General features: G+C 37.7%; 1 protein-coding gene across 4 annotated transcripts in view; it reads left to right on the top strand.

Annotated features, from left to right (window-relative positions):
* Window positions 1-14,524, top strand: part of LOC124122061 (homer protein homolog 2-like) — an 84,604-nt gene that overhangs the window by 36,638 nt on the left and 33,442 nt on the right. For 2 of the 4 annotated variants that reach the window (XM_046485236.2, XM_046485232.2), the window contains exon 2: window positions 14,276-14,432. In XM_046485236.2, coding sequence (XP_046341192.1) covers window positions 14,276-14,432 — 157 coding nt within the window. Of the gene's footprint in view, window positions 1-6,241; window positions 6,777-12,329; window positions 12,442-14,275; window positions 14,433-14,524 lie in introns of those variants that run through there. The other 2 variants (XM_046485234.2, XM_046485235.2) reach the window with 2 other exon arrangements.

The following is a 14,524-nucleotide window of genomic DNA, read 5'->3' as shown; positions in this document are numbered from 1 at the left end:
AAGTGTCGTAAACATAGTATGACATGAACATGAATATGTTGTTCTATTTATTACCGATGAAGATGTCTACATACAAAGACAAATTTTAGTGTTTATCCATAAGGACAGCAAGTTGCAACAGCAGCGGAGCTACAATTTGTCGAACGACGTCAACAATCTTCAGTTTTGACGTTGTTTGTAGTGTGGCGTCATTCCGACCTCATGTCAAAATTAGAGTTGAATGACATCAACAATGCTGTCAGGATGACAGAAACAATACACTGTTGTTTCGGGGTGCAGTATGACCCCAAGAGCACATATGATTTTTATGGACCCTGATATGTTTGCCCTTGTAGGTAAAAAATTGAAATATTTAATGACTAACTTTAAAGTTTCAAGCCTTGTTACACTCACTCACTCACTCACTCACTCACTCACTCACTCACTCACTCACTCACTCACTCACTCACTCACTCACTCACTCACTCGACCCTATCTATGACTTATTAGCCCAGTCCCTCTACGTTGACACCAATATGTGTATAACATCTTAATGACATTTATAGCATGGCTATCTAAATGGCGAGACACATCGAAGCTCTCCAGTGATGAAAGTAGATTTGATGCTTCACTGGTCTCTGGAACTGTACTGTCTGGTCAAACTGTTTGTGATCGACATTGGATTGATGGGAGTCTGGACTGCATGCAACACTATGAGGCTTTTACTGCTTTCTGGTAGATATATTTGATATTGAGACTGACAAGTCAGGAAAGTCTGAGTTGGGAGGACTATTCTGAAACTGTAATATTGATGAGTCTGCTATGATAATGATTAAACATATCGATAGTTCTATGATGTGAGTTTTTTGTAAAAATATTTATCATCAGCACTTTAAGTAATAAGGGTAACATTTTGTGGAGCTATCAATCTTACATGACAATTATTTATTCAAAAACTAGCTCGACTGGTTCTTATGGAAATGGGTGTGCAAGGCTCCTCAAAATGATGTCTTCAGCACCAGTAGTTGAAGGAAGCCCTCAGGGACTTTGGGTAATAAATCAGGAGGTGTATTGAATAAATGCTAGAGCCAAAGTCATGAAATGAGGGTGATGAAGAAAAGGTTAAGAAACAACAGAGCTCGAGATAAGCTGCGTATTTGCGTAAGGTACGCATTACATAAACTGAAATACGCAGACAAATCAAATTCTAGCATATCAAATACACAATGAAAACTATAAATACGCTATTCAAATAAATAAATGTGTATATAACAACTATTTGATAAAACAATAACATCTATTACAACTTTTTGTGTATTGTGTATCAGACGATTGCCAGATTCACTTACTGACAGTTACATTCTGAAAAGCTTCTGCGACAAACAATGTGCCTAGTCAATGTTCATGTTGTATCTTAATTAGTCGCTGATTGGTAATTAAAACAATAGCGCCTTTCCTACAAAAATGGCTTCCCGGAGAGAACTAGGTATACTACTTTTCACATTGTATTAAATGATATATAGGGATTGTTACGAAACATATTTAAAGTTAAATACCCGAATGTAAAGAAACAGGTCACTAAAAAAATTTGAATACCCTCTAAAACTTGTGGATGCCAAATCAAAATCAAACCCTGGGTAAAATACCCAAATAACCAAAAGCTTATCTACAGCTCTGAAACAAGACGCTCCTAGAGTAGACCAATCAAGTCAATGTTGAGCTTGGTGGGGATGTAAAGAGTCCCTTATTGGATAGCAGGAAAGGTCCAGTCTTACCAGAGGAGTGTCTTTGAAGTTTGTTTGATGGCTGAAGAGGATGTTTGATGGCCAAGGAGGAGGGGACTGGGGAGTGGGGTATAGATATCAGCCCATATGTCTTTAAAGTAAGACGAGTTCTATGAATGAACAACTTCATTATTACAATTAGTGCGGCCTTTCGGTGTAGATCCTAACACCTTTATCAAGCAAGTGAAAAAGGTGTTAGGATCTACACCGAAACGTCGCACTAATTGTAACTAATTGCACTAATTGTAATAAAGAAGTTGTTCATCCATAGAACTCGTCTTTCTTCATCACACCAACTTCTAAATGCCTCTGAATGAAGACATATGTCTTAAGTTTAAGGACGGACATCTTCTCTGTGAGACTGTCCCCCTACTCAGGTGACCTTGAAGTCACTGTAAGCTTTGATCTGCCACCTGAGAGACCTTATCGCAATATGGATCAACTGACTTGTCAGTTAACAGGCACATTGGGGTTGTGACTGATGTGTCCAGTTCATCTCAGACTATCTAGACTTGGTACAGGTCTTTTGTTATAGATACTAAACTTAGCTGCCTTTGATCACTGAACTGGAAGTTGACCTGTGAGAAACATGTCTGTGCGATCAGTAGCCGTTGAAGAGGGGCTATAAATATGATGGTGTCAAAGTGATGTAGACTGGCAGATCTTTGAAGATTACACGTAATGGTGGCTGGGATGCTCTGTCGGGTTCTCTGCTGACAGTTGAAGCCGTTGTGTGTTTGATGAAATGAGGAAAACTCAAGAAGTAATCATTGTAATGGAACACTTTGTTTGTTCGATGCTTCTAATATGTCGGCATGATCTAGCTGATAGTAGGTCAGATTGCAAAATAAGTCCCCAAAGGTCAGAAATAGTAGAAACAATGAACCAGCATGAACTCTATTAGTTTGATATGATTACCGTATTCAACATAATAAGCGCCCCCCTCTAATAAGCGCCCACGGCGTTATTTGCTAATGTAATGGCTAGTGAACAATCCCAGTTAGCACCCTTTCTGATTGATCAATGTACACAAGACTTATTTAATGGTGTATAATACGCACTCGTTTGGTATATGCACCCTTAATTATGGGCAATTTAATTCTCGAAAATATATCTATCGTGTATAATATACACAGATTCTTCTTTCATATCATTTCAGGCTGTCAGCATAAATCACAAAATTTACAATCTTTCAACCTCGTTTTTAATCTCACCAAAATTATATTCTAATAAGAGCCCCCTATTTCTAATTTTGACAGTGCCCTGGGCGCTTATTATGTCGAATACGGTAATCTCAAAATCATATAACATTTTTATTGCTCTAGCATCTATGATATAATATCTATAGCTGTAAATGAAATGGTATTTGAAGTTCAATGATTACCTGAATACTAACTTATGTCCAAGATATATATATATATGTTACAATGCAGGGTTCGCCCTAACGCAGAAAACCTGCGTATTTGACGCATAAATAATTGAAAATACGCTAAAAATATTTACTACTGCGTCAGTGTTGACGCAATGAAACAGCCATTACAATTAGTAAACTGGGACCTTTCCGTTTGTCAGAAAGAAAATACAGTGATCCCTCGTTACAACGCTACCTTCGGGGTCCAAATAATTGATGAGCGTTATAGATGATCAGCGGTTAACTCTTTCAACACCGTAGGCCGGTTTTCGGCCAAGAAACATGAGTCCCCAGACACCGTAAGCGGGTTAACCGGCCAAGCCGTAGTCACGTCAAAATAGTATATATTTTTATGGACCTACCTGTAATATCATTCATTTATTAAATCTATCACATTTCACAATGTCTGAAATACGTATTCCATTTCAATTTATAATTTTTTATCGATAAATTAAATAAATATTCACTATTTCCCCGCGATGTTGTTGAAAATAAAATTCTCGGACACACATTTCGACAACGGGTCCACATCGAACATGTCAAAGAGCAAAATAAAGGCGTGTTAAACAAATCTTTAAATATATTATACAAAGTAATAAATAAAATCAACAAAAATATATCTAAAAGTAATCAAGCTTACATCTAAGTTATTATTTCCATCTTTTTGTGCGATCGCGTGTAATATAAGACATCTCAGCTTTCGTCGCCTTGAATTCTCGGCTCGGACACGATGTTTAATGCAAAAATATATGCGTGAAAAATCTTTGTCACAGCTCATAACCTAGCACGATACATTCACGAAGTTCCATATTTTTAATATGTATCGTGATTTCCTGCTTAAAACGTTCAGAATAACGATTTAACAAAAACCTTTCGCCAACTTCTGAAATTTATCAAACACGAGCTTGGTATCACAGCTGTAATTTGACTGGCTGCCTTAGGTCACGTGCTCAAAATTGACCAATCGCGAAACTTGTAGCAGATTTCGGCAAGAAAGCGTCATTGGAAATCAATTTTATTCCAATGAAATCACTTGTTATAACTACGAAAAAAACCAGCCGATGTTACGAGCGTGTAGATAAAGGAATAAGCTTTCTAGCGATGTGTCATTTGCCATTCTTCGACGAACGTGTTATTCATACGAAGCCTCGAAAACGGGGGTATTTCTTCTTGTTACTGAGCGGACAGCCGCTGTTATCGGGAAATGGGTATAATTCTTTTTAAAATGATTTTCCAATTACGTAAACAATGAAAATAAAACAGAAATAGGTAAGTGGATTTTATGAAATCTTATATTTGCCGAAAATCGTCAAGTTTTCGCTTCCTTGGTCCTTAATCTGGATGTTAACAACGTATTTGCTTACATTTTTTTATTTACAACGAACTTAATTAAGTTGTAAATGCATTATTTTATATAATGTGAAAAACATAACTTTCATATTTATAAACCATAGGATCAGACCTTTCAAATGGTGTATAACATGTAGTGGCAAATATATTTTACAAGCAGGTATTTTCTTTGATAAATGTTGGCTTCATCTATCACACAAGAGTCTCTGGGAACTCGGTGTCCCAGCAGTAAACACTTCTGTTTGACTGGTGTTGAAAGAGTTAACGAAGGTCGAGTCGCAGGTGGTAGACGACCAACACAACAGTATACATGCTCTGCCTAGTACCTATCACGATTTACGTTGCACTTTTCACAGTTTCCAAAAAGATTAGAATAGAAGTTATTTATGATTCATAGTGTAAAAAAAGATTTATCGACTATTAGGCCCAATATACTTGACTTTGTGAATCAAAGATATTTATGTTACAGTTAAAATAATGAAGAATATAAAAAGTTAAAATCTTACCTTGTTTATGTTTACTTAATTTTTCATCCTGATAGCGAGATTCTGAGATTAGTTAATATGACTCCCCAAAATTGATGAATGACTCCTAATCTGAAAAGTTGGGGGTCATAATGACTCCCAATTTTTAATGTCTAGGGCAAACCCTGTATGTATATGTATCAACCAAAGGAGTTCATATTGTTTTGGTGTCTTCAAATGTTCCTACTTAATAGGAATTTTTTTAAAACAATATTGGTGATCACTATACTACAGCCAGTACACTATACAACAACAACTGCAAGTCATTTTTTTAATGTGAAGTTTACACTATACACAGCTTTTTCATTGAAAGAGGAGATCGATCACATGACCACAAAGTTGAAGTTCATAAGTATATGAACGACACCTTTTGACGCCCATGCGTTTTTCACGTGACTGTATTTTTGAAATGATGTCAACACTTATGGACTACTTCCACATTCCTGGGGAAACCCCTGGGAATTCCCTAGCATGAGTATATACAGATTGAGCCTTGTTGCTGATCATTTAGACCCTTTAATCTTGAACTTAGCAGTTTTGCATACATTGGGATAAGTCAGAGAGTTTGATTGCATGCCCTTTGGAGGATATCCTCGCTGGGACCAGTCCTAGAGATCAAAATGAAGAAATGCACATTCAAAGTATCGTAGTACATATCGACTCACTCCGTGTCTAGACTCACAGTGACAGTCAACAGCAGACTATGTATTTAATTTGGTATCTATTTAACACCTTGGGAATCACCTTTCAATGAATGGTCCATTGATCAATGATGACTAACACTTGTAATTGTCCCAGGTTCATCAACAACTTCGGAAATCTCTCCCTTCACGTTTATCATGTCGGACATTTTGACATCTTGTACTTGATGTAAATGCATTATGACACGCTGTCGTTGTGACTGATTTACTGAGCTAGTTCTAAACAGACCTCTCTCATCTAACAATGATATTATTTGAATATATCTGCAAACTACAAAAGATGTCACTGTGAGCATACATACACTCATGTCACTTCTCCTTTCGAGGAACTACTTCATTCAGCGATACAGGTCATTGTTGTATGGCTGTCAGTGTAAACATGAAGTCACATGTACTAAATAAGAGGGTGTATAGATCTACATCCTTCAAGGTAAAAAATAGTGATATAAGAAATGATAACATTTTACTTTCACTTTGTGTGAGTTCATACAGTTTGGCCCTCACTCTATGAAGGTTCATACTCTAATGAACTCACACAGAGTGAAAGTCCGTTCCTTATTGAGTGCCCCCTCAGGTGGAACATGGCTCCTCATGTCGGACACTAATACTTCATGATAATGACACCATGCACTCTCTCGGACAGAGCGCCCCAGGGAAGCCATGCGAGAAAAATCCCACTTACAGCATCTCAGCGATCTTATTCGATAATTAGCATCCCTAAGGCAGTGTATCTGTGGAAGGTCTTCCACATGGAAATCCCGGGGATGCCTTCATCTGCAGCGCTGCTGCAATGTCAGCTGTAGTTATTTCTTCTCAGCTTTTATCTATTTATTTTCGGTTTCTGTGTGGTGTTGAATTCAGTGTGGTCTATATTTGACTGGCGACATATTCGGGTGGGAATCTACTTGAGAGCAATGTGGAAGCTGACCTGTTGGCTTCCACTATCATTAGTTTGACATTCTCATGCTACACTCCTGCGGATCATACAATTGATGGTTGGACCGACCCGGATTTACTACAAGATGAGGTAAAGCGCTTTAGGGTGTATAATTGAGTTGATGATACAAAACATTGTTTTCTTAGGAAAAATCACAGGTGCAATGATAAGTGTCCTTTTCAACATTATTTAATGACACAATGTGATCTGCCATGTTTTGTGTTAATGGTTACAACTTAAAACACGAAGTTATGTGAACTCCCAGTGATATGCTGTGTATACCTGCTCATTAGACATTAGTTTGTTTTCAGATGTCTGGAATTAACAAGTTATGATGTTTCATTGAGGCTACGTGTCTATCATGTTTTATGGGAAAAGGTTTTTGAAACAATGTTTTATCCTTGATATGATAACTACTTCCTCCCATTGACTCAGTGCCTCATTAAAGGAGGAATTGGCAATTGTTTCACCAGACTTGGGTAAGATTTAACCTTTAGTGACTCCAGCCATTAAATGTCAGATTCTGTTTACTGTGTCCTGATATGGTTCAGCATCAGTAGCTATACATAATAGCAGAGCACTATACAACAGGGTTCCCTGTATGTGGTTGTGTCATCGATATAATAGCAAGTAGACTCCGCATTCCTTGTCACAGCTGTATGACAGGGAGGTATTTGACATTATTGACTTTGTGTCACCCAATGGTGCGATCTCATCCGTCTCTGCTTATCATTTCACTTATACTTCTTTAATGTCGGATCACTTAATGAGGTGATTTGTCTTTGGTAATCCATTCTCTTTCACATAGCTATGTCATGATTGGTCAAAAGGTGACTTAATGATGATGTAGGTACTTGATCAGTCTTGGTAGGGGCACTATTTGTATTCTTGTAGTTCTCATTGCCACTAGTTAACAAACCTTAATTAGATAGACATCAAAAGTTAATTCTTAAACAGTGACTTTCTTTTATTCAGGGTCATGACAGTAAAAATATGGTTGGTGAGATTATCTGAAGACCATGCATTGTCAAAAACAATGTCTCCATCACTTTCCAGATCAGTGAAAATTCTAAAACTCAAGAAGGACCTTTTGTCAAATTTAAAAATGAAACACTGCACAATTCTTAACTAAAATGATTACAGTTTGGTCCTAAGTTGATTAAACAAAAAAGACACTTTGCCAGTCCTAACACAATAACCATTATCAATTTAATCTAAATTTACCCTACCAATAAACTGGCTGGAATTGAAAATGGCATTACTCTGTTAGTCTGAGACTAGTGAAAATCTAAAGTGACCAATTGTTTTCTTCAAAAATCCCATCACTTTACCACTAGTCCAAAATGAACTGTGGACTAGTTGAATATGACCAGTGGTGTCCACTTCTGGTGTCTGTGAAAAAATATATTCTGACATTCACCGTAATTTTCAAAACCCAAGTTTTAATACTGTTGCCTTCCTAGGCTTGGCAGCCTCTGCACTTTGTGTTCCTCTAGGCCTAGATTCACACAGTTTGGATCAATACATTGTCCTCTCTTTCTTGTCAGTGTTACTGTGGACATTCCTGCACACTTTAACTGTTCCGCTGAACGTCTGCCAGAGTCCCTCTAATGTTTCACACCTTGTTTCTTATAGCATTATATACTAGTGTCGTGAGAGGCCCTCATTCATAGTTTTATGCTTTGCCTGTTAGGTTTTTTTTATGATTCACAGCAGCGGGATAAAAAATACTGGAAGTATAAAGTCAAGGAAACAATGTTCTTTTATGACTTTTCACCGCCTATTTTTTAAAGTTAAACAAAATAAGTAGCTTTTAGTGGTTGAGGAGATGTGATATTTGCATAAATGTATTCAGATCACAAAAGCATGTTTGACATTCCGATGTATTCAGAACAGGTTTATTTCAGCTGACGCTGAGATCAATAACATGTTTCTTCACTTAAAATATCAGATGGCCACACAAACACACAGTCGCCTGGTCTGAGAATAATACATAGGCTAGTTAGGGCCATGAATCAATATACGGCTTATATCATACTGACTTGATATTTGGTAGGAATCATAAAACACTATTCTCTGAAATATACAAGTGTCTGATGATGACTTGTATTTATGGATACTTCAGGTTACTAAGCTGTTTTCAACATTGAAGTGGTCCTTGAGATTTGCTGCAGGAGTATATGAATGAAGGGCCCCCCTGACTAAATTGTAAGGTTTTTTTCATGAGGACTAAGGGACCAACCCTTTGATATTCTGGGAGTGGGAGCAATTTGTTCTGCATCAAAATCATGTTTTTCAGGAATTTATGAGGACAACTGATTTTTTGGATAAAATCCGAGGTGCTCCCCACTGAATATTTCAAATGCAGTACATTGAGGATATGACAAGGAAGGACACCATGACTTTCAATGTTTTAGTCTGAGGAGGAATTCAGCAATGACATAGATAGTTCCTGCATTGTACGACCACCTCTGTGGTCTGGTGTATAGTGTGGTTCAATCCCTGGCCCTATCATATCATAAGATGTTGAAAGGTGGCAGCGGTAGAAACTTACATTTTTAGTCCACTAGTCCTTATAATGATATCATATAGCAAAACCCTTAAAAATGGCAAATTTCTACTAGTCCTTATGATACCTTAACCATTGGGCAGTTTGGCAAGGACTATAGGACCAGTGCCAATTTCTAACGCTGAGATAGTACTTGTTGTTACCTTGCCTGCCTGTTTCACCTCACCAGCTCATGTGTCATACATGTATTGTCTTGACATGTGTATTGTCTTGACATGTGTATTGTTTTCCAGAAAGTGTAGTATTACAGGCTAGAACAAAATAATGAAATAACTTCTGTTATATTGTAATCAGTTGATAGTGCATGTAGTGCTCTATTTACTTTTAAATGCTGTCAACATTGTAACTTCTCAGTTCTCTCAAATATGAAATGTAAAGAGATGCGTCCCTTGGTCATACCAGGATCTGCTGTTGTGGGATGGCTACCAGGATTAAGATTTGTAGTCAGCACCATACATGTGCTTGTGGGTTTCGTCAGAGTGTCACATGCGATATTTGTGGATTAGATCCAACATTAAGCTGTTAAGTGTAGTGATGATTGAAAAACTTGTTCAAAGCATCATTAATGCCAACTCATTCAAATATCAAAACTCAAGCTGCAAGCACTTCTGAACTCTGAATCTGTGAACTAACTTAAAGCAGTCATACATGCCCGGAATGATACTGGGTAGACAGAGTAACAAGTGTATGGAATGGAATATTGATTCGGCTTGAATGTCCTCTGGACATGCAACTCTTAAGTTCTGTGTCTCCAATGACAGTGTCCATGTGTTCTGTTCACCTGTAATGAGAGGCAATATCTGCTGTTCATTGTACGTGAGCACAGGGAACAATGTGTCACGCCTGAGTGCAGCTGGGCTATGTCAAGTGTTGTAACTCAACACTTAGAAATGTGTGTTATGTTGACAGAATTTTGTTTGCCCTATTTTACTATCGTAAACCAGTAATCAGAATTTTATAAGATTGTAAATTACTTTGGCAACTACTGATCAGAGGCCTGTGAAGAGATCAATGTTTTGGTTCGTAGACTGAGAATTAACTGAAACCAGAAATAGATGAAATATGGTTGTACTTTACTTCTAAAGGGAGACTTGATTTTCCTGCTGAAGACATATTAACTTCCTTGTGCCCAGGGTCCCATGACACACAGTGATCTAAGCACTATAGCAATTGTAGCTCCCATACTTTATCATTGACTCACGACAGTCGCTATGATTGCTTTGTGGAACGTGGCCTTGATTCAAACATGTAGGTTATCTGAATATGTTAACATATTTGTGTTTAAAAAGCTGGTCATGTTTATATTACAGTTTATCATATTTAATGCGAAATATGATGTGATTAACACGAAAGTTTGCCGTTGAGGAAATAAAGAAATATTGGTTTCTAAATTCCTTTATTTTATTTTCTCTTTTTCTTTTTTTTTTCTTTTTTTTTTCTTTTTTGGTCAGCGGATACATAACCACTTTTTTTCAATGTCCACTGAGACCAATTTGACAAACACTTCAGTCATGGCAACGCATTCAGATATCTTATCAGCAGAGGTAAAAAATCTCATATTTCTATTTTATCCTATTTTCCTTGCCAGCCATGGACCAGGATTTATCACAAATATTCTGAAACGAAGAAATAACCCCATCAATCCTTACTTCTGTTAACACAAGGTACCTGTGGCTGATGGAAGCCAACATGAACAAGTTTTTTTTAACCAGGTTTTACCTGCTTATCTTTTCACTTGTATAAATTAAAAATGGAAGACATGGGGTCTTTTTGTACAAGTTTGTATTTGGTGGGACACAAAATTAGTGTCTTTTCTTCTTTTTCTTTTTACATTTTGTTAGGAGACTGCCTCCATGGTCTAGTGGTAGAGAGTCTGCCCGGAGAGCGGAAGGTTGGGGATTCTTTCCCCAGTCGTGTTGTACCAAAAGACGTTAAAAGTTGGTACTTATTGTTATACTGCTTTGCGCTCGGCATTAAGGGGCTAAAACAAGGACTGGTCGGCTCGGAGTTAGTATACTGTGTCTGAGTGGGGTATTCATGTTAAACTGAGGCATGGTATCTCAGTGGGCTAGCACTATTAGTATAAATTAAGCACAAGCAGACACACGCACACGCACAAACACACACACACACACGTACATACACACACACACACTCGTACATACACACACACTCGTACACACACTCGTACACACACACACACACACACTCGTACACACACACTCGTACACACACACACACACACACACTCGTACACACACACACGTGCATGCACATAATCTTGGACGTGATATTAACCCCATTCACCTCACCTCATTTCGATAGGATTGATGGATTCATTAACTATTTATTAAGGTATAATCTATTTTTTATTAAAGTGTACAATGTGTGAAGCCCATTTCTGGTGTCCCCCGCCGTGATATTTCTGGAATATTGCTAAAAGCGGCGTAAAACCATATTCACTCACTCACTTTATTAAAGTGTAATCTAGTTTGGGTAGGATTTCTATGACTCCAAGTTAACTGTAATACTTTACTCATTTGTGTGTAGTACTCTCTGACAGTGTCAGGACTTGACAATACCTGCATATTACCATTTGCTGTGACATACTATATGTGTATCCATGACGTACAAAAACCTTCAGTCATTTTGCTTATTAAACTGGTCGGTAAGAACCTATCATCCTTGACATACAATTTGGACAGGAATCATAATCTGTTGTGATGTCCCTATGTCTGACTAGCCATTACTATGAATGTGTCAATGCTGCAGCCAGCCAGTACACAGTGAGTAGCCTTAGGCCTACAAGTATACATTGATTATAACTCCTAATCCTTTTGCTACCTACTCAATTTCATGTGCAAGTCTTGATTAAACAAGGGGCCTTGTGTGGCCTTGTGTGTGTTTGATCAGTGACCACTCACCCGTGACCCTACAGTCACCTCCCACCTTTCTACATTCCTGTCGGGAGGGGCAGAGTCAGGGGGGATGGGGGTCACGGTAGGGGTTTAAGGGTGGACATTCCCTGTGCACCTGGATTGCTTGGAGTGTATGTATGCTAGCATTTGTGAAGGTCACTCATAGGGACTGGACATTGGTGGACTGTCCTTTACTTACTAGGGGACAGCTATGTTGGTGTGATTTTGTTCAAATATATTTGAAACTGTTTAGGATGAAGAGACCCAGGTATGTGTTTGAGAGGCGGTTGACTGGAACTTTTTTTTTTGACAGACTGATTTCCCAATGTTTACTTTGTCATATCTAGTTACAGCATTGCTGGTGATGTGAGTGGGTGTCTCAGCACCATCTTGTGTAGGATCAGACCGATAGATGCCAATTGAAAAGCACATTGTGCCTCGTCAGTGTATCTTAAAAAGTCGCTGATTGGTGATTTAAAAAATAGCACCTTACAATTCTAGGTTTTACCAACAGTAATGGCTTCTCAGAAACAGGGGTGCAAGCAGACACAGAAGGGTATACTGTAGGGCTGCAACGATACAGGAAGGTCACGATACTATACGCATCTCGATATTCTGGTCACGATACGATACGTGTCTCGATACGCAATGATACAAAAACAAGACTTAAAGCATGTCAAGATTAAACCTTTCATGATTTTGGAACAGTCAAAATTATTTTATAATAACAAGACTACTGAAGTTGTTAAGCTTCAAAGTGGAACTTTCTCTAACTTTCCTTCAAAACAATTCAAAGTTCAATCACCAGAAAATAATTAATGTACTTCACCAGTGATACAACTTCAAAGAATTTTTATGCAATGGTCGAGATAATGTATCTGAAATTATTGTTTTATCAGGAATAATATATTCCAATATCGTGTTACTGTAGTTGCAGCTTTTACTATATATGTATTTAAAATTATAAAAACCACAAGCGTAGCATTTTGGTACTGGTGATTGCTGTTGCAGGATATTTTTATGTATGGAACAATTTGACCAGTCACCGTAGGGACTTCCCGCACGACAGGTATTTAGATTGCGAAAATGTTATGCTAACATATATTAGCCAAATTGCCACAAATATGACTTTTAACGAGTCAAAGTATGGCATTTTAATATATATATCCATTCTTTAGTTCGTTTCAATCATCAAAAGCGGTAATCTGACCATGGTTGCTGTATCTCTTCACACATGATTTCACCTAACTTAATGAAAACAAAATTAAATGAAATTTTAAATAAAATTAATAAAATATATTACAAACACATGTCCATATATACAATGAACACGTTTTAATAACAAGATAGCATAATGATGGTATTGAATTGCATACTTCAGTTCTTTTTTGCTGACTGGTATTTCCGGTGTTATGTGCTTGCGGTGATCAGCTGATAATGTTTATTGAGATGGGGAAAAACATTTGTCAGTGTAAAACCTTAAAAATGTAAGTACGTTTTTGGGAGCCATGCGTTACCACACGCTATAACCAAGTTCACGGTTTATTGAAAGGCACAATAGCGAGGAAACGCTGTACTTGAGATTGGCGTTTCGTATCGTGGCGTATCGATAAACGGGCCCAGGTTTATTGTATATTGTATCGTGGGTCAAGTATCGCGATGCATCGGAATATCAGTGTATAGTTTCACCCATAGTATACTGCTATTCATGTAATGTTAAATGATTTAGAGGGATTGTCACCGAATAGGTTAAAATACCCGATGTCAAGAAACAGGTGGATAAAACAAATTTGAATACCCTCTAAAACTTGTGGATACCCGATCAAAACCAAACCCCACCCTAAAGTACCTAAATAACCAAAAGCTTATCTTGATATCTGATTGTGATTGTTAGGGGAGTTGAATCAGTCTTTGGCATGACGAGCAAACGCTCTAACCACTAGGCTACCCTGCAGACCATGTTATCTGATGATAATCTATCATGTATTACCAACATCTGTTTAAGAAATGTAATTTATGAGAAAAAGTTGTTTCTTTCTGAAAGAAAAGAGCTGTGTCAGTGTGTGTACCCACCATTGATGGTGATGTCATCTTTTTTTCAGGGAACAGCCTATATTTGCAACAAAGGCACATGTGTTCCAAATTGACCCCGAAACTAAGAAAAATTGGATTCCGGCTAGCAAGACAGCGGTGAGCGTTGCATACTACTATGACTCGGCAAGAGACACCTACAGGATCATCAGTGTGGAAGGCACAAAGGTAGGACTCAAACTGAGCTATAGGACAAGCATGATGTATCAGCAGGTTTTTTCAAGGTACATGTACTTTTATTTTGCCCCCTCCTTGATGTA

This window comes from Haliotis rufescens, unplaced genomic scaffold (genome assembly GCF_023055435.1).
Source record: "Haliotis rufescens isolate VD_foot unplaced genomic scaffold, xgHalRufe1.0.p SCAF_1, whole genome shotgun sequence".
Lineage (NCBI taxonomy): Eukaryota > Metazoa > Mollusca > Gastropoda > Lepetellida > Haliotidae > Haliotis > Haliotis rufescens.
Note: the sequence above shows the minus strand (reverse complement) of the source record. Positions and strands in the feature narration are given on the sequence as shown.